Here is a 26,404-nt window from a genome sequence, read left to right as displayed (position 1 = left end):
TTTCCTTCACCAGGTTTCCGTAATAACTGGGGGACCTCAGGGCAACCCAAACAGCAGGGACCTATATCTGCAATGGGGGATGAAGCTCTCCACCCCAAAATATTCAATGAGGGCAATCCCAAGTTATCTGGTGGGGCAGTTAAGTGCAGGAAAGTCAGGGCAGTTCAATACTTCTGGAGCCCAAGTTGCAGGTGCCCTCTGCCAGACGGGGCACCTGATAAGGTAACACAGTCCCCAGAGGCGGGCGCCGGCAATGTACCCCGTTTCCCTCTCCAGCCCTCCACACCGTCTGAATAAGGCCCCACTCACCGGGCTATTCCGGGGCACTTCTTTCGCCTCCTGGAACTCCTTTCCCTCAATGCTGGCGCAGGTAACACGCGGGGCACTCTCCCCAACACGGGAGCCAGGCAGGCAGCAACACCATCCCGGCAGCCGGATTTTCACTGCGGAGGGGCCAGGCACTGACAGTGTGCCTCGAGGCCCTCCCCTCCTCCTGTGGGCTCTGACCCTCTGCTGCGGGGTCCTCAGGGACTCTTACGCAAGGCGGGGGAAGGGGCAGGCACCGACACGTGCCTCGACGCCCCCCCCCCCTCCTCGCTCCGTATCGGTGGGCACAGCGGGGCCTCCCTCTTCCTCGTGGGAGCCCCGTCGACAGTTTAGCCCCTCACCTGGGTCCCTCTCTCTCCCACGGGGACCCGGGGCCTCCTCCGGCCTGCTTGGGCTCTCCTCTGGGGACTCGCTCGTCCTCCGAGCGCCCGCGCTGGTTTCTTCCGGGTCCCGGGCCTCCTCTGGCCTCCGGAGCCCAGGCCCAATCACCGGCGGCTGAGGGAAGGCGCGGGAAACACGCGGGGCTCTCCGCTCCTCGAGAGGGCCCCGCCGACCTCTAGCCCTCCTCTGGGCCTTAGTGCCTCTCCCGCAGGCCTGCGGGGACTTCCACGCCGGACGGGGGTTGGGGCAGGCACCGATCACGTGCCTCGATGCCCCCTCCTCTTTTACTAGAAAAACAACACGAAAGCCAATGCTGAGACAAAGTTAGTCCACAAACCTGGGGGGAACAATAGGGGTTTGAAAAAAGCAATACCACCTGCTTGATTTCTTTAGCAATATATCAAGTTTTATTCTCTTTTAAATTATTTTTTGCTTTGTTTTTTATGAGTGCAAGGAAAAGCGAACAGTTTCATATATACAATAAGTACAAAACGTGAATATTTCAGACATTCAATCAATCATGGCCGTCCAGTCATACACAAACATTCATACATAAAAAACAGTGATCAGTGAACATAAAGAAACAAGAAAATCCAAATGGAACCACGTCTTGGTCAAAACATAGATTGGAGAGAATCCCTTGGGATAATGCAGTTTTTTTCAATCCTTTAGGTATATTTACACGGGGAAAGTCATTCTCACAACAAATTTAAAGATAATCTATCTTTAGAACAGCAAGTAAGGACCAAAAACGGGGGTGGAGTGGTCGACGCGTTTCAAACCCCACTTATTAGGGGGGTTCTCCTCAGGACCAATTGGTTCTGCAAAAGTAAAAAGAGACGAACTTAGGGGGGGGAAAGGGTCAAACACGATTCCAACAAAGAGACTCAAAACCCAGTGGGAGCCACCTCCTACCTTAGCCAATGAACCAAAGATTCGTCAATATTCAAAGAGCGGCAGATCAGGATGCGAAGAAATAGTAGAATGCTCACAGTGGCTAGAAGCAAAAAGAAATACGTGTGCAGTTTTAAATATCACGCACTCTCGCTGCCTCATTCAAACTTAGTGTTCCTAAGCGGGATTCTTACCTGCGCTTCAGCCGGCTTAACGCTAGCCGGAGATTCCCAGCTCGTCCTTCAATCTGGGGGACGGTGTCAATTTGCTGAAACAAAAGCGGAGGGGGACATGAGTCTGAGTGGTGGGAACACTTGCGTGTTATCTAGCTCAAACGAGAGCCTAGGGACGTACCGGTGTGGAGCAGGCGTCTGTCCTTGTTTCCAACACGCGAGTGGCGGAGTAAACGCTGCCGTCTGGAAGGGCAACTTCCTGTTAAATAGCCCCATGGCAGTATGGGACATGTAGTTTTTAAATTCCGCCAGGAACTACAAATTGGAAGGATAACAAGGTTTCTGGACTAAGCAATTAAATTTAGCTGGGATTTCTGTAGATTTCAGCAATCTCATTAAGGCCTTTGGACGCTGTATTAAATTTCATAATGAGCAGAGCCTCACGTTGAGACAATCTCGCGTCCATGTCTCCTCCTCTCGGATCCTTCTCGATTTTCGAGAGAACTGTCCATTTCAGATCAGCTTGCTCATGTTTCATCCTGGACCAATGGTTGACCAGTGGGGCATTTTCTACCCCTTTCCTGATCCTAGATTTGTGCTGAGTGATCCTGTGTCGGACTTCCTGTGTGGTTTTACCAATATAAACCAGAGGGCACGGGCAAACAATGGCATAGACTACATTTTTGCTTTTACAATTTGTAAACGTTTCATGTTTCCAATAGATGTCGTTCATACAGAAAACAGATTCTTCAATAGTTGCATCGCAACAAGTGCAAGTTCCGCACTTGTGATGGCCCTTGGTTGGTGGAAGTCCGAATAGGCTTTGCAAAGTAGGTGCCTTAGTTGTAGGAAGAGCCGCTCTGATTACATGATTGGCTATGCTCTTTTCCTTTTTGTAAGCAAATAGAGGGGGGGACATAAAGTCCTCATGGAGATCTTTGAGTAAATGCCAATTGGAAAGAATCAATTTTTTATATGGATTGGCTGCTGGGCAGAATGTAGTGACGCAAACAATTCTTTTAAGATCTTTTTTGACTTTCTTTTCCAATAGGGTTTCTCTAGGAGTCCACCAGGCTCTTTTAAGGGAGTTCCTCAAAAGTTTTTTGGGATAACCCCTTTGCATGAGACGTCCTTTCAACTCACCAGCATGTTTGAAATATTCCTCCTTATTAGAACAATTACGACGAATTCGTAAAAATTGTCCATAAGGAAGGTTTTGTTTCAAATTGCGTGGATGATTGCTAGTATAATGTAGCGCCTTATTTCTATCAGATGGTTTTCGAAATAGGGTGGTTGTAAGTCCCTGTGTTGTGGATTCCACTTTAACATCCAAAAATGTTATGGACTCATTTGAAGCTGTAGCTGAAAATGAGTCCATAACATTTTTGGATGTTAAAGTGGAATCCACAACACAGGGACTTACAACCACCCTATTTCGAAAACCATCTGATAGAAATAAGGCGCTACATTATACTAGCAATCATCCACGCAATTTGAAACAAAACCTTCCTTATGGACAATTTTTACGAATTCGTCGTAATTGTTCTAATAAGGAGGAATATTTCAAACATGCTGGTGAGTTGAAAGGACGTCTCATGCAAAGGGGTTATCCCAAAAAACTTTTGAGGAACTCCCTTAAAAGAGCCTGGTGGACTCCTAGAGAAACCCTATTGGAAAAGAAAGTCAAAAAAGATCTTAAAAGAATTGTTTGCGTCACTACATTCTGCCCAGCAGCCAATCCATATAAAAAATTGATTCTTTCCAATTGGCATTTACTCAAAGATCTCCATGAGGACTTTATGTCCCCCCCTCTATTTGCTTACAAAAAGGAAAAGAGCATAGCCAATCATGTAATCAGAGCGGCTCTTCCTACAACTAAGGCACCTACTTTGCAAAGCCTATTCGGACTTCCACCAACCAAGGGCCATCACAAGTGCGGAACTTGCACTTGTTGCGATGCAACTATTGAAGAATCTGTTTTCTGTATGAACGACATCTATTGGAAACATGAAACGTTTACAAATTGTAAAAGCAAAAATGTAGTCTATGCCATTGTTTGCCCGTGCCCTCTGGTTTATATTGGTAAAACCACACAGGAAGTCCGACACAGGATCACTCAGCACAAATCTAGGATCAGGAAAGGGGTAGAAAATGCCCCACTGGTCAACCATTGGTCCAGGATGAAACATGAGCAAGCTGATCTGAAATGGACAGTTCTCTCGAAAATCGAGAAGGATCCGAGAGGAGGAGACATGGACGCGAGATTGTCTCAACGTGAGGCTCTGCTCATTATGAAATTTAATACAGCGTCCAAAGGCCTTAATGAGATTGCTGAAATCTACAGAAATCCCAGCTAAATTTAATTGCTTAGTCCAGAAACCTTGTTATCCTTCCAATTTGTAGTTCCTGGCGGAATTTAAAAACTACATGTCCCATACTGCCATGGGGCTATTTAACAGGAAGTTGCCCTTCCAGACGGCAGCGTTTACTCCGCCACTCGCGTGTTGGAAACAAGGACAGACGCCTGCTCCACACCGGTACGTCCCTAGGCTCTCGTTTGAGCTAGATAACACGCAAGTGTTCCCACCACTCAGACTCATGTCCCCCTCCGCTTTTGTTTCAGCAAATTGACACCGTCCCCCAGATTGAAGGACGAGCAGGGAATCTCCGGCTAGCGTTAAGCCGGCTGAAGCGCAGGTAAGAATCCCGCTTAGGAACACTAAGTTTGAATGAGGCAGCGAGAGTGCGTGATATTTAAAACTGCACACGTATTTCTTTTTGCTTCTAGCCACTGTGAGCATTCTACTATTTCTTCGCATCCTGATCTGCCGCTCTTTGAATATTGACGAATCTTTGGTTCATTGGCTAAGGTAGGAGGTGGCTCCCACTGGGTTTTGAGTCTCTTTGTTGGAATCGTGTTTGACCCTTTCCCCCCCCTAAGTTCGTCTCTTTTTACTTTTGCAGAACCAATTGGTCCTGAGGAGAACCCCCCTAATAAGTGGGGTTTGAAACGCGTCGACCACTCCACCCCCGTTTTTGGTCCTTACTTGCTGTTCTAAAGATAGATTATCTTTAAATTTGTTGTGAGAATGACTTTCCCCGTGTAAATATACCTAAAGGATTGAAAAAAACTGCATTATCCCAAGGGATTCTCTCCAATCTATGTTTTGACCAAGACGTGGTTCCATTTGGATTTTCTTGTTTCTTTATGTTCACTGATCACTGTTTTTTATGTATGAATGTTTGTGTATGACTGGACGGCCATGATTGATTGAATGTCTGAAATATTCACGTTTTGTACTTATTGTATATATGAAACTGTTCGCTTTTCCTTGCACTCATAAAAAACAAAGCAAAAAATAATTTAAAAGAGAATAAAACTTGATATATTGCTAAAGAAATCAAGCAGGTGGTATTGCTTTTTTCAAACCCCTATTGTTCCCCCCAGGTTTGTGGACTAACTTTGTCTCAGCATTGGCTTTCGTGTTGTTTTTCTAGTTAATTTGGGCTCAGCCTTGCTGAGTTAGGAGTCAGGACCCTGTTTAGTTGTTTTCCCTCCTCTTTTACGGCGGCCTCCTCACTCCGGGGCACAGACCGGCGGGGTGGGCTCCCGCTCCGGTCGCTCTCTCTTCGGGGCTCCCCCTCGACCACGGGGGCCCCGCACCGGCGCTTCACCCGGGTCCCCCTCCCTCACAGGGACCCGGGGCTTAGGGTCGGCTTCTCCTCCTCCTGCTGCCCGGCCGGCAGCCAATCCCTGCGCGGCCTTCCAGGGGCACGGCCGCGCGGGCCAATCCGTGCGTGGCGGGCTGGGGGCGTGGCGGGTGACGTCACCGGCGCCCCAGCCACGTGATGCTGGCCAGGTCGGCCTCAGGGCCTAGCGCGGCCCTCTCCTAGCACTGGGGGCCGCAGCAACGATGCCCACCACAGCGGGGGTCTCCTTGGCAGCGCCGGGCCACGGCGGTGATTTACAAACTCAGGCGCAATCTTCAGGCAGCGCCACAGTCTCCTCGGCGCCCGGGCTGCGACGGTGATTTTCGGCGGCAGTAAGGGGTAGGCTCCCTTTTATTTAATTATATATATCGCGGGGTAGACACCCCTCCAGTTCTCGGAGCCAGAAGTGCGCCAAAACACGGGGTGGACTCCCGTGGCGCAATTCCTTCTCAGAAAAAGGGCGCTATTCACGGAGCACAGCTCCTCCCTCAGCCCACATAGCTCTCGGGGCCAACAGCACTTCGGGGCCACACCAGTCACAGGGCACAGTGCTTTAGCACGCCACAGTCCCTCGGGGCACAATCCTCCCCAGGCGGCGCTTCACAGGCAGCTCCTCACGGCCCAGCGCTTCCAAAGGGCCACAGCTTCACCAGAGGGGATAGACAGACCCACTTCAGTTCCTCAGGGGCCCACTCCTCACCTCCTGGGTGCTTCTTCCACGCAGTGCTGGCGTGGTTCCAGGTCCAAACAGCGTCAGGGACCTAGAGGGGGGCCCTCCTTCATCAGGGACCCCGGGGACAGTAGAGGGGGGGGTTTAGGGGTGCAGGGCCCAGCTCACAGGCCCATGTGGCGGTAACACCTCGCAGCAGGTCCCCTCTCTTTCCTGTCCCAGCTCTGTCTATCTCTCTGGTGGCACATCCCCCTTACTTATACCCTCCTCCCAGGCAGTGCCAGAACCTTCTAGAATGTTGGCAAAGCTGGCCTAAACTGGCTCAAGGGGAGGGGTTGAGCACCCAGGGTGCCAGGCTTTCCCTCCAAAAGCTAGGGGTGGCTGGGTAATAATATCTAGACCGCTGACCTATGGCAGTCAGGTGGCAAAACCCATGGCCATGGCATCCATTTTAAATACAGAACATTTCAGTCAGGTGCATTTCTAAAATGGGGGAATATTTCCTGCACACCATTTCGTGACATTACAATTTTAAAACAGGGCAACTCTTACCACACATGCCTATACAGGTTTATTACCATGGGGAAGACATCCTAGACAAGGGGGTCAAAAGCGAAACATTTCGGGGTAAAAGGCCAAGTCCAACACTAGGAAACAGTATCTTGTGGTGAACAAATTTATAGTGTGCATGGAGAACAAATTGCTAGTGTTTCATGGAGAGATGGCAGACTGTGAGACCTAGAGCTCCGCTCTTCGATGACTGACGCTTGCCTTCTCCAGGAGTCCTCGATATGCATCGAGGCCTCTTGCATCCGTCCCTGGCATGGGATGCTTCAGTGTAGCAAGGGTAGATTTTCTTTACATACATTTCAGATGGAGGCATAACCTTGTGCGGCAAGCAAATGTAGATGTCTGTGCCAAGAGCATACAGATGCCATCTGTAGTTTAACACTTGGCAGCTTCCGACATCTCCCATCGTCCTGTTCTCTGATACATTTCAGTGGCATGAGATGCACATCCCTTTGTTATTTTATACGGCCCATGAATGCCAGAGCATCAACCCTCAAACTAACACGTCTAGTTTTAAGTTGCTTTCAGAAGTCCTCTCTATTTGTTCCCTTTTAGATGCCCATAATCAATACAGTCACGGTTTGTATTTTTGTTAGTGTCGTTTTATTGTAAAAATAGAAACCCGATGAAAGCAATGAAGGGACGTCAGAGAGGGAGTGCGCGCGCAGTCGGTGAAAGCAATGAAGTGACGTCAGAGTGGGAGTGCGCGCGCAGTGTGCTCTTTTTTGAAGCACATACTCGTGCTTGTGGCGCGCCCCTGCGCGCTCCCGCAAGGTGTATGGCACCACAGGCACAAGTATGTACTTCGAAAAACAGCAGAACGACGGCTAAAGGTCTCCTATGCAGCTCATGCGCGCTGCGTAGGCGAGACCTACAAAATTAAATGTACATCAGAGAGGGGTAAAGGAGAGGTGACGGGCACAATTGTAAAGTGGTAGGGAGGGAATTTGAAGAGAAGGAGGGAGGGGGCAAAAAAGACTGTCGCACCAGGCGCCACCATCGCTAAACCTGGCCCTGCAGGAGGATCTCTTTTACCAAAAGTGCTTTCCCAGTGTGGCAGAAGAATCTTCGGCAAAACTGAAATGCCAAATGGCAGCCATGTAGTAGCGGCTGCCCAACATCTTTTTTGGTGTTGCAAATTCAATGCCCTCAAAAAGCGAGGGTTTATTTCTGCAACACCAAAAATATATGGCCCTGACTGAGATGGAGTTTTCTCACTGTGCACAGGGGTGCATGTCTTGTTTCCTCTGAATGACTATCGCACCTATAAAAAAGGTAGCAGACAGCACTGGGGTGTGGAGGGGGGTAGATGAGGCCTATGCCTCTGCTTAATTTGTCCTGTCCCTTTGGGCCCCACAACCACCGCTGTTGCATGTGCCGGGGGAGGCCCCAAAAAAGTAGGCATCGCACATTGTAACACACATTCATATGTCCAACTACCTTTCACTGTAAAGTAGCGTTGCTTATTTAAAATGTTTAAATCTAACTTTGTATGCATCTGAATGTCTGTATACACATAGACATACATATAAACACACACATGCATACAGATTTAGGGCCATATGTATCAAGCTAATTAGCATTCACAAAGGCCAAAATTCGCAGAATTTCGGCCTTTGCCAATGCTAATTAGCTAAATGGTATGTATGAAACATTTTCGCAGCAAAATAAGGAATCGCACAATTTGCTATTCCTTATTTTGCGATTGCACTTAAGGAATCGCAAAATTTGCGATTCCTTAAATGCAATGTATCAAAGAAATATTTATGCAAAAATGCCAATAAGGATTCGCAGATTACCACCAACTTCTAGTTGGTGGTAAGTTGCGAATTCTGTTAAAAAAGCAATTTATTTAAATTCCAAAGGTGCCATATGACGCTCATACATGCCCTTAGGGCATGTATGTGCGCCACATGCCCACACATGTCATTTTCAGGGGTGCAGCAGGGTGTTCTTGTGACACCCCTGCACCCTTGAAAATAATCGCAATTTGCGATTAGCAAATTGCTAATCGCAAATATTCCCTTCATTCCTATGGGCCTCCTGGCCCATAGAAATGAATGGGAAAATTGCGATTAGCAATTTGCTAATCGCAATTTAGGAATGTGAAGGAATCGCTAAAAATATGCGATTTCCTGCATACATACCGTTTTGCGATTTCTAAATAGCGATTCCTTAATAATCGCTATTTAGGAATCGCTAAACGGTATGATGATACATAAGGCCCTTAAACTTTTTAAGGAAACATGCATGCACACACTCTTTATAATTGGCCTTTATTGGTCTTATCAGTTTTATCTGTGGCGCAGTGTGTGCTCCGTCTCCCTAAATTTTACCTCTAGAGGCGACATTAGCATACAGGAAAAAAGTGTACGAATGACACTCTGAAGCTGACATCTTTGAGGCAAACAGACTGGCTGTGAATGAATATCTTTTCCATGGCAGAGCTGGGCTGGGCGAGGCTCTGCCATTAGAAACCCAGAAGTTCACCCACCTGCAAATGAGGCAGGGTGAACCAGGTTTGGCAGGCCAATAGCTCAGATATCTCATAGCCAGGTACACATGCACACTAAATTACACGGAATAAATAAATGCATGCAAAGGAAAAGTCCACACGTGAAGACCACAGCAGTTTGATTGGGGAAAGTTATGTTGCAGGTTGATTTGGTACAGTAATCACAAACCAGTCTAAGAGTAAGAAGTAGGGTGGGTTGTGCCAGGGCACGAGTCAGGGGTACAAGGCGTCCACTCACTATTTTCACAGGGTGCATGCCGTCCACCCTGCTAAGAAGTTAGGCCCCACAGAAATATGTTGAACTTGTCCCAGTGTAATTTTGAGAGACCGGGACACGTTCAGCAGCTCCTGCACGTTGTCTGCTTTTCATTCCTAGCAGCAACGTGGAGGCAGCAAGGAGGTTTTTTTCTCCTCCAACTAGGCCGAAGATAAAGGCAGAAGTTAAGGGGCCATCAGGCCTCCTTTTGATCGAGTATCGTACTCGAGGCAACCTGGAACCTCACAAATGCAAATGCACTGGTGAGGAAACAAAGCACACAGCTTGTTCTCTTCACATTTACTTATGAAATATATGCTTTTTACTTTGTTGTATATAAGTGCATGCACTGTAAGAATGTCAGATGGGTTGGTCTTTCTCAGTATTCGCACAAATAACAAATTAAATAGCACTATTGTATTTCTTTTATAGTGCTGCTAATCCAATGCAGTGTCAGAGCGCTTTACATAACACACACATTACACATTGACAATAAATCATGTAAGTGTGTAAATCAATGTACAAGATGTGTTACATGAGTCAGTGATGGTTATAAGGTGTAGGGGGTCACATGTCGGCCATAGCTCAGTTTGCTATATTAGAAGGATTACAATTTATTAACTGCAAGTAACAAACAAATCTGTGTTCAAAGCAGTAATCCACCTATCTACATAAAATAAAAATCTGTGATCTGCATGTTACATGATATGCTTTGCATGAGACAACTTAATTATTTTTTGTTATTGCATTTCCAGTTGGCACATGTTATAACATACACATATCAGAGCATCACTTCCAGTGAGGTCACTTCCTGTGATGGCACATGGAATGGCAGGCGTCGTAACCTCATGTGCTTTGATGGCACACGTCATGATGTCACATGCATACTGCCTAACTTGGTCAGTCCCCCTACTTATGTTTTTTAGGACTTGTGCCTGGGTTTGCACTGCTGACTCGACCAAAGAGGATGCCCCTTGCAGCCCCAGGGTGTCTAAGCAGTTGTTTGCCCCGGAAGTGACTTGCTTGATACCTCCATCTCAGGCTCAAGCACCTCCCCCTCTAGCCCTGAGGGGATGAAGCAGCAGGCGAGGTTGCAGCCTGACAGGGGAATGCTGCACTAAGCAGCTGCCTGCCAAAATGTCCTCCTGCGTGCAACGCAGGCAGCGACACTTACCGCATTCTACGGCCCCGCCAAACTTGTCTGCCTTCATCTCTAGTTCGGTCTTTGTTCTCATCTATTGATTCTTCCTTTGTTTCTATATAATTTTCAATTGTGTTTTTTACTCTAACTATTAGCCTCCTTTCTTTCATAACTCTTCATTAGTCCTCTCCTGTTTTTGTACCCCTGGGCAGAGTTGGGAATAGAGAGAGTAGGAGATGTAGGGGTCATTGTCAGGAGGGAATAGGAAGGCTACACTAACTTTCTGGATGCGCGTGCTTAAGCATTATTTGCGGAGAAAAGGTCAGAGTGGATAGGCTTAGTTGATGATCCTTTCTGAAGAGAATGGGCCCAAGTAACAAAGTCATTTTCACTTAACAGTATATTTGAGCCAGAAAATGGCTTCATTTACACCAGTCAGGAATTTACAGGATTTCTGCCTAATACAGATTTCTGATTGACGAGAGTAGACAAATCAGCAATAGTAATCACCACTGAAAGGGCGGGGAGCCGGTGTATTAAGGTGTGTTTTGCATGAAAGTTGTGAACACCCCCAAGCTGGTGCGTTTGATTGCATTCACACATCCCAATCTGACCCTTTCCCACCCTAGAAGGGCTGGCCCAGGTAATTCCTGCTCCTGGGTGGGAAGAGGGTCAAATAACCTACAAAAGAGAATTGGCAGTGGGGGAAAGGTTTCTCCAGGGGAAAGTGTATTCCAAATGGAGAAACAAGGAAAAAACAATCAAATGAACATCAGGCTGCATTTCACCTCAGCGGAATTGAACACTATACAATTCCACATAAGGGAAATGGTAGCCCAGGCAGTGTGCCACATAACATTCCCAGTAGAAAGCCTGGAAGCTTGAACCTGGAATAGCTTTTCAGCCGTACCACTGGGAATGTTTGTGGATTCCCAAAAATAGTACATGTGCACGCAGGGCCGGAGGTAGGCATGGACAGAGTGGGCAACTTCCAGGGCCTCACACTCAGCCCACCAGTAGGGCCAAACACCAGTGCAACACACAATGGGTCGTCCTGTACCCCTGCCGATCAAACTGAAAGAAAGGTGTCTCCTTGCATTTGGGCCCATGTGAGGGGAGCCCCTCACTGGGCCTCCCAGGGATGGTATGGGTAGGCCTATGGGAGGGGGACACTTAGTCTTGTCCCAGTTGCAAGGAGACACATTTTGCAGGTTTGCCCTGCAATTAGGCTCCTGCCTGACTGCCCATTCAAAGACACTGCAGAAGGCCCTTTGTCCAGCACTTTAGTGCCCCTATGGTTTTAACTTTCAGCCCACAAACAGTTTTCACACCTTCAGCCCGATGGGAGCTGTGAAAGAGGTACTTGTAAGTGACTGAGAGAAGGAGCTGTGGCCCAGGGGGAGTCTGCACAAAGCAGCTTCCAGAGCCCTGAATGTGTCATTTATGAAAATTAGAGGGGCCTCGCACATTCCCTTTCTGCCCAGGGCCCCGAAAATCCTAGAACTGGCCCTGTGTGCACCTGTTCTTAGTAATACTAGTACGGGTACTGCTTTAGTACTTTAACTCCATTGGAATGTGCAGAGTGGATGTTCTCGGGTCCTCATCTGCGTTCTATGTTTCTCAAACCTTCTTTCTGCACTTTCTTACTGCAAATGATTCTTAACCTGTCTTTCCAGGCACAATTTAGCAACTGCCTATGTACACTGTCAGAATACGGACACCGGTCTGTAACATTCACCATAACATAAGTAATGCATGGCTCAAGACAACCCTTGGATAAAAGAAAGGAAAGAGAAAAGAAAGATAGGGAACTATAAGATCCCTGTTGAACAGTCTATCCATTTCCCTCCAGGCAAGTCAAAGACCTTAGACAGTGTTAGTGCATCCACATTGCCTCATGCCAGTATGAGTACACCAGGGATTCCGTTCTTCAAATCACTGCCATATGTGCGCTTGGCTCGCCCCATACAAATAAACACTGCGAGTCCCACATTACCTGATTTGCTAAATGCAGCAATAGATTGATTATGTGGTGTTCTACTAATGTCGTGCAATGTGGTAATCCTGGTTGTAATTCAGCAGCACCAAACGTTCTTATCGCTGAATGTTTTGTTTCCATCCATAGATTGGACCAAAGACTCCCAGACCTACGAGCTGGATCATTCCATCGAATTCTCTGAGGTTTTGAACAATCTTTACGACAGCAAGCGCGACTGTGATCTGAACATCACAGTGGTGACCCCTGGGGACGAATCACCACCACAGACATTCTGCCTTAACAAGCTTATACTGTCACTGAACATAGAGGCTAAATTTCTGCTGAAGGTGGAGGCAAACAACTACACCATGAGCATTGATGCTGACTGTCTCCCCTATGTGGACAGCTTCCTCAGGTAAGATCAGAATAGCATCTGCAGTTCTCTGGGTTTTAGATTGTTGGCACTGAAATTAGTGCCTGCAGCAACCAGGGATGCAAAACATTGTGGGTATGATTTAGATTTCAGCGAAGTGGGAGCTGTGCCATAAATTGGCAGAGCTTCCATCCTTCTGAAGTCAAATTTCTCCCACCTCATTTATAGTTGGGGAACCACCAGGGTTTGAACTGTGCAATTAGTTGAGACTCTGCTCTTGGACACACTTGACCTGATAGTGTGTCAGCCAACGGATTGCTAGTTCATATTTACACAGATCAGATAGACCAGGTTCGCCTTCCAAGGATTTGGGAGTTTTTTTCTGATAGTAGATCCTGATACAGAAAGAGTGCTTTTGTAATTCGGTGTTAGTCTATACAGTAGTTTTGGAGTCATTTAAATAACCAATTAATGAGTCTGTAGAGACGCTGAGGGTCAGCGGATCCGACAGATATCATACAAAGATCTGATTGGCTGCCACTACTTCAACCATGAAGGGGTGGCAGCCATCTTAAGACTCAGCTCGAGTCCTAAGAAAAAAGGCAAAAGAAAGAAAACAAAAGGGGAGAGGGTAAGAATACTCTGACCCCCTAGGCCTGGCAGTGGGATCCCACAGGCCTGGGAACAAAAATGTTTTCTTTTTTAAATATTGCCACAAATTCATGAATCCTGCGCTTTTATTTAAAGCTCAGTATAATCTGGCACATTCCACAAGGAAAGAGAACTGGAGAAGCAAAAATTGCATTATCTAATGCCTTGTCATAACAAGGGACATTTGCAATAATCCCCTTCATCACCATTCCACTTGCTTTAAGTCATCCTCCATTTTGAGGTATGCATTAAGGATCATAAGAAGCTGAATTGGCGTCAATTAAAGGTCATCAAAAGGGAAGTTATTTTGTTCTTGGTATTCCAAACTATGGTTCTCATTGATTGGTCTAAAAGTCCATGGAATCCTAAGGCAGGTTTGTGGCAGGTGTAGACGTAGATACACACGCTGTGCATACTCCTGCCATATAGTGTTGGCTTTTGGATGTGTGCAAGTTGTTGTTCTTTGAAAAAGTCCTTCAAGACATGAGTTATGGTAAATGCACCCATTACTGGTAATGTGCATGGGCATCAGCTCAATTTTTAGATAGTTTTTCCTCCGCCATAAGGTTAGATGTGTTCCTTCAAGTCTCTTCAGTGGTCAAACAACTTCAACACCATGTACAGGGCCTAGCCCCTTCAGGTCTCCGCCCATTCTTCAGCACCAGATTGTACCCGAAATGTCTAAAGAAGTACCCAGACCTCCACTAGGTATGCAACCTCTGTCTGTCCCCAGACCACCAGGAAGCCTCTTGTTCTGCATACCTTACATTCAGGAACATGAAAACTCTCCGGTACTGTTAGGAACGTTACATCGGTTCGATCTTGATGACGCAACACCAATCGGAGGATACTCCGGAGCTGTCTGAAGAATAGAAGACCGAAGGGGGAACTGCAGCCAGAGGCTTCAGGCACACAGGCTCAAGAGTTGGAGATGGAGGAGGACTTGGGTTCCAACATCAAAGTGGACAATTCCCCACCTTTGCAGCTTCCATCCTCAAAAAAAGGCTGCAGTCAGTACTATCATCCCTCCTCCCACCTCTCGACACCATCTGGAAGCCGAGCATCGCCCTCGAAATGGTTGAGCATCAAACCCACAGGCAAGCCAGGAGGCCTCTGGTTCACCACTGCCACAAAGCCATGGTCGGCACTGAGAATACAAGTCGGCCCAACGCATGCACATCCCTCGGCATCAAAGCCTGACTCTAAGCCATGCCCTTGTACTTCGGGTGGATTGTTGGCTCTGGCATCGAAGACGTCATCGGAGTTGAGCTCGGAGTCAAAGAGCTCTCATCCGAAATCCAGCTCAGTACTGACAGGACAATGCCCATGCTTGGCGCGAAGAAAGCCGACTTCCAGGGCAATATCCTCTACAGCTTCTGAGAATCAGGAACAGGTTCACTGACAGAATAGTGAGATAAAAAATATTGTGATATAGAAATATTGTGTCAAAAATATTGATCACAAAAATATCGCTGCCCTATACTTATAATGGTAAGTACAAAAATATTGAAAAATATCAATTTACACTAATATCGAAAAAATATATACAATAATACAATTTTTTTAATAAATATATATGTGTATGTGTGTGTGTGTGTGTATATATATATATATATATATATATTGTGTGTGTGTGTGTGTGTATATATATATATATATATATATATATATATATATATATATATATATATATATATATACATATACATACCCTGCTGGAGGTAGTTATAATTAGGACCTATTTTCCATAGGAAATCCGCAACATTCTATGTGGAATTACTTTGGCGCCGGTTGATGACATTTTCAAAACTTATGGCCCGCTCCAGTCCGCTCCTATCCACGGTCATTCGTCAAGCTGGGGCCGAGAAAAAAGGGGGGGTCCCATAACGTGTTTTCCCCATGCAATTTCCCATAGGAACCTTTAATCGCAGCTACAGCCCGAATTGCTGAACAGAATTACACCAAATTTGGCAAAAAGATAGCCCTTTGTTCAGAGTCGTGCCCTTTGGTTAAATAGTGTAAATCCGTTCAGTAGATCCTGACAAAATCAAAAGTAAAATCATAGATATATCTATGGCTGCGACGAGATAGGTGGCTCCTCCCCTGGACTACAGTGCGCATGGGCATCCTCTCCATCCTCAGATTGTTTTTTTCCGCCATTGGGTTCGGATGTACTTTCTTTGCTCAAGTTCGGAAACTTTTTCTAAAGGCCAAAAGGCCTTCGGGGTCGTCGGTTTTGTCATTTCGATCGGTGCCGGGTACTTATTCCAGTTCTTCTCGAGCAGGACGTCGAAGAGAGCCGTGTGGCCTTTTCGACACCAGAGGCCCGATCGTCGATGGAACGGAGCCCGTTCAAACGATGCCCCCTTTGTAATTCTAAATACCCACACATCGATGTACACCCGGTGTGCAACAAGTGTCTATCTCCGGAGCACAATGAGGCCAACTGTCTAGCTTGTGCTCGATTCAGGTCAAAGAAGACGCTTCGACTTCGACGCGCAGCGAGGCAGACGATGATGAGACCAGCGCCCGACCCGGTGAACATCTTCGGTGAAGAAGACGATGAGGTCGTCGATACAGAGGATCCAGAACAGCAGTCGGATCCCGGTTCGGAGCATGACTCCAACTATTATAAAGACGAAGAAGAAAACGTCGAGGATGAAAACGTCGTTGAGGTAAGGGACGACGCATCAGCCATCGGAGCCGTCGATGACGACTCGAGCGATGAACCAGGCCCAACAGTGAGTACGGGGCCCAAAACAGACACGGAAAGACTTGCAAGGGCTCAGGTCGAGGCATCGCCAACAGACCTTAGCCAAGATCATATCGAACATTCTATAGCCCCGCGTCTCGGCCCGGCTAAGAATATATCACACGAGCCATCGGTCGAACACTACCAGTCACTGGTTAAATCGAAACCGAAAGCCATGGAGTAAAAAACGAAACCGAAACTGCTGGAGACAGTCTTCGGATCGAAGAGTTCGGATCCATCGGATTCGACAAAGAAGAAAGGCGTCGACGACCCTGCGGGGTCACAAATAAGGGGTGTCGACCCAAAGATCGGTACGCTGAAGTCCACAACTAAAGTCAGGCACGTCGAACCGACGAGGTCGACGTCGACGGACAGCGACACAAATAAGGGACTCGAGTCTCGGAAGGTTCTCGATCCGAAGCAACGAGTCGACAGGCCACAGTTCGTCAAAGGCCTCGAGCCAAAGTCCAAAAGCGGCTCAAAGGACCACGTCGAGTCGAGGCAAAAGAGCGCGCCTCCAACGCAACCGGCGCCTAAGTCAACGCAAGGCCAAAAACATATTGGCGAAAAGACAAAGTCGGTCGGACCAATGACGACGCCTGCCCCAAAGAAGGTCAGTCAGTCTACAAATACTATGCCACGATAAAATTCGGACTGCCCCCAACTGCACGGCCTAAGGCGCTCGATCCAAAGACAGGGATCGAAACGTCCAAGAAGGTGTCCATGGGGAAAAGGAGTCATTCTCTAGAAGAGGACATTGTGTACCAAGAGCCCTCCTATGATGAACAGTCGAAGCTACATATCGACTCCGACACTGGCAGACTTACTATTTATCAGAGGAAGATCAGGTCAGAAAATCCTCTTGAAACATATAAAATACCACTTAAAAAGAAAAGGGATTCTTCCACATCACCTGTCCTTTTCGAGACTGTAAGTTACCATGGCCAGGACACCTCTGCATACTCACCCACACGCAATGATGAGGATATGGGATATGACTACAATGAAGAATTTAATTACCCTGTGGACACGGATCAGGATGACCAGACTCAAGCCTGTACAGACCCTGTCGACCCGGGGGAGTCACAGATTATTCCTGACACTCCTTCTTATCCTGCCAAGACTTCGCCAACAGAGGATACAGCTGCGTTTAACGCATTAATAGAAAGGGCAGCACACAATCATGATGTGGAGATGCATGCTGACACCTTCTCCACCTCAGAGAAATCAGTCAAAACATTGCCAATGTTGAAAGGTGTCCTTAAACACGCAGGAGACATTTTCAAAGAAACCACAAGAGCAAGGGTTATTAACCCCAGAATTGAAAGAAAATACAGACCGGCACCTGTGGACCCTACATATATTAAGGGACAGCTGCCATTGGACTCTTTGGTGGTATCAAATGCTCCTAAGCGTGCCAACTCACAAACCACTGGCAATGCTCCTCCTCCAGACAAGGAGTCTAAAATATTAGAAGCTTCTGGAAAAAGGGTGGCTGCTCAAGCAGCTAATATATGGAGGATTTCTAATACACAAGCACTATTAGCCAGATATGATAGGGCTCATTATGACACACTAGAGCAACTGCTACAACATTTGCCTGATGCCTACAAGGAGGGAGCAGAAACACTGATACAAGAGGGAAAACTCATATCTAACGCATCCATTAAATGTGCGCTAGACGCAGCAGACACCGCAGCCAGGGCTATCAATACACGTGTCATGCTCAGGAGACATGCTTGGTTACACATCTCTGGGTTCAAACCTGAAATTCAGACCACATTATTAAATCAGCCTGTGAACCCTGATTATTTATTTGGTCCTGATGTGGACACAATATTAGAAAAGATTAAAAAGGACACAGAGACTGCCAAGTCTATGGGTGCCTTGCAGTCACAACAATTCAGAGGAGGCTCCTTTCGTCGCTCCGGTAACAGAGGAGCTGCACGAGGACAGGCATCCCAGCAGACTCCATACAATAAAGGGAGCACGTAGACCACCTATAATAAAACAATAGAGGTGGATACCGTGGCAACAGCAACAAAGGCAGAGGATGAGGGAATAACAACACCAGATCCTCCGCCAATACTAAACAGTGATGCCTTGTCACTGCCCCCAGACCATGTAACACCGGTCGTGGGACGATTACAACAGTTCCTGCCAGTCTGGGAAAGCATTACCACAGACAGGTGGGTGAGACAACTTATCCAGTTCGGCTATTGTCTAGAGCTAACCTCCACTCCACCCAACATACCCCCAAGACACCGTCCTATGTCCGCAGAGCACATACACTTATTGCAGCAAGAGGTCATCAGCATGCTACAAAAAGGGGCCATAGAACTCATACCTGTACAACAACAGGGTACAGGGGTATACACGCTGTACTTCTTAATCCCCAAAAAGGACGGGTCTCTCAGGCCAATACTGGACCTCAGGCCCCTAAACGAATACATCTTGTCAGAACATTTTCACATGCTCACTTTACAGCAGGTTCTACCATTGCTCAGTCAGGGAGATTTCCTCGCAACACTAGACCTAAAAGACGCATATTTCCACATACCGATACATCCAGCACACAGGAAATATCTCAGGTTTACCATACAGGATCAGCACTACCAGTTCAAGGTCCTGCCTTTCGGGGTGACAACAGCCCCCAGGGTGTTTACCAAGTGCCTAGCGACAGTAGCTGCGCACCTACGGAGGAACCATATTCACGTCTACCCCTATCTGGACGACTGGCTTATCCAAGCAAAGTCAGCCCAGCAATGTGCCAGCCACATGTCCCACACTATTCACCTCCTACACAGCCTCGGATTCTCATTAAACTACCCAAAGTCTCATCTCCAACCCGCCTACGTACAACAGTACCTGGGAGCAACAATAGACACTCTGGCAGCAAAGGCGCAGCCAAACTCAGCAAGAATCAACAGCATTCAATTACTGATTCAGAAATTCAGACCCCAACACTCGCTCACAGCAAGGGTGTTTATGCAGTTGATAGGCATGATGGCCTCCTGCATCTTCATAGTCCCTCACGCGAGACTACACATGCGTCCGCTTCAGGAGTGCTTAGCATGGCAGTGGAACCAGGCTCACGTACAATTAAAAGACCTAGGGCCAGATGTAGGAGCCAAAATACCGGTCGGTAACGGCCGATTTCGGCCGTTACCGACCGGTATTTAAGAATTGGCATGTAGGGGCATAATTTTACAGAATCGGTAAATTTACCGATTCGGTAAATTTACCGATTCGGTAAATTTACCGATTCTGTAAAATACCGATTCTGTAAAATACCGAATCGGTAAATCCCAGATGTAGGTGGGACTCTTCTGAGTCCCAAAGGCCCTATAAATTCGGTATTTTACCACCCAATCCAATTGGGTGTTAAAATACCGAATTCAGGTGTGCATGCACATGTGTGCATGCACACCTAGCCATGTGACAGACAGACATGCCCTTAGGGCATGTCTGTGTGCCACATGGCGCACATGCCTATTTTTGGGGTGCCAGAGGGTGTCAAAGTGACACCCCCTGCACCCTTGCAGAATTCGGTATTTACCGATTCGGTAATTACCGATTCGGTATTTCCCATTGATTCCTATGGGCTTCACAGCCCATAGGAATCAATAGGAAATACCGATTCGGTATTGACCGAATCGGTAAATACCGAATATTACCGAATCGGTATTTCCACATCTGGAAATACCTACATCTCCCCCCTTCATATTTACCGATTCATAAATACCGAATGGGTAAAATTCGGTATTTATGAATCGGTAAATACAACTTACCTACCTCTAGCCCCTAGTGTTGGTGACCGGTCGCGCATACAACTCTCTGCATTGGTGGAACCCACAAAACCTTTGCAGGGGACGACCGTTCCAAGAGCCTGTACCACAAATAGTGCTGACGACGGACGCATCTCTCCTAGGATGGGGAGCGCATGTCCTCCATTACACAGTGCAGGGACTATGGACGACACAGCAAAAGAGGATGCACATCAACCTGCTAGAACTGATGGCAATCTTTATGGCAATGAAAGCGTTCAAAGTACATTTGTGCAACAAAGTCGTGTTGATCCGCACGGACAACATGACTGCCATGTATTACATACAGAAGCAGGGAGGGACACACTCTCCACAGTTGTCACATCTAGCGTAAAGCATGTGGAAGTGGGCCATTCAGAGGAACATATTCCTCATGGCGGAACACCTCCCAGGCAAGGACAACCAGATGGCGGATCTGCTCAGCAGACACAGCCACCAGATGCACGAGTGGGAGATACATCCCTCAGTGCTACAACCGTACTTCCAGCAGTGGGGTCACCCAGAGATAGACCTGTTCGCCACAAGGGAAAACGCAAAATGCCAAAGCTTCGCCGCCAGGTTTCCACACCCGCAGTCTCAGGGCAATGCGATATGGATGAACTGGTCAGGCATATTTGCGTACACTTTTCCACCAGCCCCGCTCATACCACTAGTGGCACGCAAACTACGACAACACTCAATGAGCCTCATCCTAGTTGCTCCAACGTAGGCGAGGCAACCGTGGTACACCACGTTCCTAGAACTTTCCGTGGTGCCTCATCAAAGGCTGCAGTTAACACCCAGTCTTTTAACGCACAGCCATGGAGACATTCAGCACCCAGATCCGCAACAGTTGAACCTTGCGATCTGGCTCCTGAAGTCAGAGTTTGGTTACCTGAACTTGCCTCCTGACTGCATGAATATTATCAAGGAGGCAAGAAGACCTCCAACCAGAGCGTGCTATACAGCAAAGTTGAAACGATTTGTCATCTATTGCAACAATAATGACGTAAATCCGCTAAACGCATCAACTCAAAACATCATATGTTATCTGTTACATTTACACAGATGCAATCTAGCCTACAGTTCCATACGTATACATTTAGCTGCGGTGGCAGCTTCTCTTCAAAACAGACAGCACCTTTCACTCTTCAGAGTGCCAGCTATTAAAGCCTTCAAACGAGTGATCCCTCCAAGACACCCACCTTCACCTGTCTGGAACCTGAACGTGGTTCTAACCAGACTAATGGGACCACCTTTTGAACCTCTACACTCGTGTGAAATACAATTCCTAACGTGGAAAGTGGCTTTTTTAGTGGCGATTACATCACTTAGAAGAGTTAGTGTGCTGCAAGCCCTAACTATTCAAGAGCCATTCATTCAAATTCACGCAAATAGGGTAGTGCTACGTACAAACCCAAATTTATGCCAAAGGTGGTATCCCAGTTTCACATCAACCAAACAATAGAGCTGCCAGTGTTCTTCCCAAATCCAGATTCAGTGGCAGAAAGAGCTCTACATACTCTAGACGTTAAGAGAGCTCTCCTGTACTATATAGACAGGACAAAACATTTCAGGAAAACTAAGCAACTGTTTGTTGCCTTTTCACCACAGCATAAAGGCACCCCATTTCCAAATCAGGTATAGCCAGATGGATTGTTAAGTGCATACAGATTTGTTATCAGAAAGCTAAACGCACATTAACAGTTCCCCCAAGAGCGCATTCAACACGCAAGTTAGGGGCATCCATGGCTTTCCTAGGAAACATTCCTCTAGAAGAAATATGTAGAGCAGCCACATGGTCTACCATACATACATTTACCAAACACTACTGTGTAGATGTACACTCCAAGCAGCAAGCAGCTGTAGGACAAGCTGTTCTCAAGACTCTTTTTCAGACTGCTGCAGCTGGCACGGGCAACCACCGCTAAGGGGGAGACTGCTATCCATTCTATGCATAGATATGAATTCAGCAGCCCAGATGCCTCGAACAGAATATGCTACTTACCAGTATGCATCTGTTCTTGGCATGTAGGGCTGCTGACATTCATATCGCCCGCCCTCCTCCCCGGTGCCTGTCGCAGCTGTAGCACTCAGAATTAATCTCTAGCATGGACATCACTTACTGTATCATACTCCATCTCTGCCACAATGGCGAAAAACAATCTGAGGATGCCCATGCACACTGTAGTCCAGGGGAGGAGCCACCTATCTCGTGATACTTCGAAGACTCTTCCAGGACAACAATGTGCAATCATCCGGACCCAACACTAGGCGGCGATCTATGCATAGATATGAATGTCAGCAGCCCTACATGCCAAGAACAGATGCATACTGGTAAGTAGCATATTCCATATCTATGGCTGCGGAGGATCCGCGCACCCTAAGCGCACCCTGCCGAGCAAAAGCTGTATGCTAATTGGCTGTCAACACTCCAAACCAGGAAGTGTTGGCAGCCATCTTGTGCCTCAGTAGAACCGAGGCACAAGAAACCTAAGAAAAAAACATGCAAAACGCAAAAAATGGGCAGGGTAGAAACACCCTGACCCCCTAGGCCTGCTCAGGGGGTCCCACAAGGACCTCCAGGGCCCAAAAAAGAATAAAAAAAAAAAAAAGAATCTGTGAGATTCGCGCACCCAGCGCGAATTTCGGCAGCTCTCTGGCCCATACTGGAGGTACCTGCTGGGCTAGTGGGCCCCTAGGGATCCTCGGAATTGAGGAGGAATTAATTTTTCAACTTAAAACGTGCCACAGGGTTGTTTGCAGACATGTCACCTCAGGCCCCGCCCCTTCCTTCACCATTGTGCAAACACGCCCACCAGGTACCTCCAGTATGCATCAGGGGCTGCGTTGCAGAGAGGTGTTCAGAGGCCATGCCCCTTTTTACACCTCTCTGCAATGCAGCTCTGTGGGGCTTACTTGAGGTACCTAGTGGGCTAGTTGGACCCAAGGGGACTTCATCTCTTAACTTAGAACGGCCGCAGGGCGCATTTACACAGTGGTGAAGGGCGGGGACAGGGCCTGAGGTGACGTGTGCAAACACACCCTGTGGCGCCTTTTAAGTTGGGAAAATAATTCCCCTTCAATCCTGAGGGACCCTGGAGGCCAACTAGCCCACCAGGTGCTTCCAGTAAGCGCCACTGCGCTGTTTTTCAGAGAGGTGGCCCAGGCCATTCCCCTTCAATCCTGAGGTCTCCGGGGGGCCAACTACCCACAAGTTGCTTCCAGTAAGCACCACTGCGCAGCTTTGCAGAGGGGGTCTAGGCCGTGCCCCTTTTTACACCTCTCTGCAACGCATCTAGGTGGCGCTTACTGGGGGTATCTGGTGGGCTAGTTGGACCCTAGGGACCCTCAGGATTCAAGGGGACTTAATCTCCCAACTTAAAATGGCCGCAGGGCGTGTTTACACAGTGGGGAAGGGAGGGGACAGGGCCTGAGGTGACGTGTGCTAACACGCTCTGTGGCGCATTTTAAGTTGGGGAAATAATACCCTTTCAATCCTGAGGGCCCCTGGGGACTAACTAGCCCATCAAGTGCTTCCAGTAAGCACCACTGTGCTGTATTTTAGAGAGGTGGCCCAGGCCGTTCCCCATTTCACACCTCTCTGCAACGCAGCTCTGTGGCGCTTACTGGAGGTACTTAGTGGGCTACTTGGACCCTAGGGACATTCAGGATTCAAGGGGACGTAATCTCCCAAATTAAAACGGACACAGGGCGCATTTACACAGTGGTGAAGGTAGGGGATGGTGTAGGAAAGTGGCTCGATATATACTGGACCAAAGTAAAATCAGCCCAACTACGAATTCCGATTTACTCACCTGTTATCAGGAGAGACCTCAGTGCTGCATCTTTGAGCCCAGTACTGATCCTGAAAAGTAATTCTAACCGTACTTACCAGTAACTTGAATTTCCTTCCATAGGCTAACATTGACTGGTTTCACTTGGAAATTCTTCTGTGTTGAGTTTTGGAACTTTAAAATATTCCTCTAAAATTAGCCATACTACGAATTCCGATTTATTCACCTGTTATCAGGAGAGACCTCAGTTCTGCATCTTTGAGCCCAGTACTGATCCTGAAAAGTAATTCTAACCCTACTTACCAGTAACTTACATTTCCTTCCACTGGCTAACATTGACTGGTTTCACTTGGAAATTCTTCTAAGTATGGAGTTTTGAAACTTACAAATATTCCTCTAAAATCAGCCGAACTACGAATTCCGATTTACTCACCTGTTATCGGGAGAGACCTCAGTGCTGCATCTTTGAGCCCAGTACTGATCCGGAGAAGTAATTCTAACCTTACTTATCAGTAACTTTTATTTCCTTCCATAGGATATCATTGCCTGCTATATAAAATATCTATAAATATATTTAAAAATATATAAAATTAAAATATTTTTTAAAACATGTTTTCCCAATTTATATTAAAAATATGTAATGTAATTTAAAAAATGTTGTAAATCAGTATAAAAAATAATTATAACAATTAATACATTTAAAAATTGTCATTTACAAAACCTTTGAAATTCACTGAAAAAAAACACAGGTTTCAGACATGTTATAGTTAGGACTTAGCATTTAAAAAAACCTTTAAAATTCACTGGAAAAACCTTAGGTTTCAGACATGTTATAGTTAGGAATTAGCATTTAAAAAAACCTTAGAAATTCACTGAAAAAACCATAGGTTTTAGGGGTGTTATAGTTAGCTGGACATTTCACTCGTACATAACCATTGAAATTCCTCTGTTATAGTTAGTTGTCCTAACTATAATTTGCGCGCCCACAATCCACTGCTGATGATTTCACATATGACATCATTCATGATATGGTCAGTGACATCACTGATGACATCATCCACGTGACAATCTGATACATCTCATCATGCACTAGTATAACCTTTCAACACTCATTATAAAATATGGAGTACCATATTTGAAACCATTGACACCCAACACAAGTTTCCAAAAACCCACTCAGTGATTCATACATCTACATAGACATCTGAACACTTACCTATAGATTCACTTATACATGCTAACAAAGATCAATAGAACACTATTAAATATACTTATGCACCTACATTGACATTACATACAGCACATATCCTATTCACGTATGCAGTCATCCTACTCACTTATGCAAACAAATGTTCATACTTACATTTACTAAGCTACACACTTATACAAACACCACTTTATTTATTTATATAGATAGTAACTCATACTTAGGGGCCCATTAGGATGTCGGGCGGATTGCCCCCGCCAGGCTGGTGGTGGCTACCGCCAGCCTGGCGGGGGCAATCCGCCCGACATCCGCATCCAAATTCCCCCCACCATATTAGAATGGTGGGCGGGACCTCGGCGGACAGAAAGACCATCTGCTGCATTTCCGCCCCGGTCGCCTTGCGGCCGGGGCAGAAAAGGATTAATATGGTGGCGGTGTCTAATAGACACCGCCAGCCATATTACAATGAGCTTAGAGAGATGCCTTTCCGTGGCGGCGATGCCGCCACGGAAAGGCATGCGGTCTTCACTCTGGGGGCCCCCTGTGGGCCCCCAGAGTGAAGGAGAGGTGGGGGGCACACACCTGTGGTACCTCCCTGCATTTGCATAAACAAAGCAGCAGGCACCGTGCAGTGCCTGCCGCTTTGTTAATGCAAATGTAAAAGTGCATTTTTAGCATTGTGGCGGGCGGTGCTGAGAGCACTGCCCGCCACAATGCTAAAAATACAGGATGCGCCTGCCATAGTGGCGGATGCATCCTAATACCCCCGCGGGACCCCCGCCCTAATGGCGGGCGGTCCCGATTACCGATGGGATGGCGGGCGGACTAAGTCCGCCCGCCATCCTAATTGACTCCTTAGTGTGTTATAAAATCACTATTACAAGTATACAATTTTCGATACAGTCAATCATACAATCACTGAGTCTTATGTATACTTATTTATATACAACAACTGTCACATACACTGCCTTTTATATTTCTACTTTGTTGGACATATATCATTGACAAATATATTTACTCATCACCACACCCATAAAGAGATTCACTCACCCAAACAACTGTTTCCACATACAGTCTTAACCTCATATACCTACTAAATTAACAATTTACACATCTTTGGACAGTCACACACCTCGAACCCAACCACACACACATTCACTATCCCATACAAATACTCACTTATCTAATTAATAACTAATATA

At 46.8% G+C, this 26,404-nt stretch overlaps 1 protein-coding gene across 3 annotated transcripts in view; it reads left to right on the top strand.

Moving 5' to 3' along the window:
* LGALS3BP (galectin 3 binding protein) overlaps positions 1–26,404 on the top strand; it is a 227,280-nt gene that overhangs the window by 98,640 nt on the left and 102,236 nt on the right. For all 3 annotated transcript variants that reach the window (XM_078653962.1, XM_078653964.1, XM_078653963.1), the window contains one exon: positions 12,764–13,031. In XM_078653962.1, the coding sequence (XP_078510088.1) occupies positions 12,764–13,031 (268 nt within the window). The remainder of the gene's footprint in view (positions 1–12,763; positions 13,032–26,404) is intronic.

The sequence above is a fragment of the Lissotriton helveticus genome, chromosome 7 (genome assembly GCF_964261635.1).
Source record: "Lissotriton helveticus chromosome 7, aLisHel1.1, whole genome shotgun sequence".
NCBI lineage: Eukaryota > Metazoa > Chordata > Amphibia > Caudata > Salamandridae > Lissotriton > Lissotriton helveticus.
The sequence above is the reverse complement of the archived record's forward strand: the minus strand, read 5'-3'. Positions and strand labels throughout refer to the sequence as shown.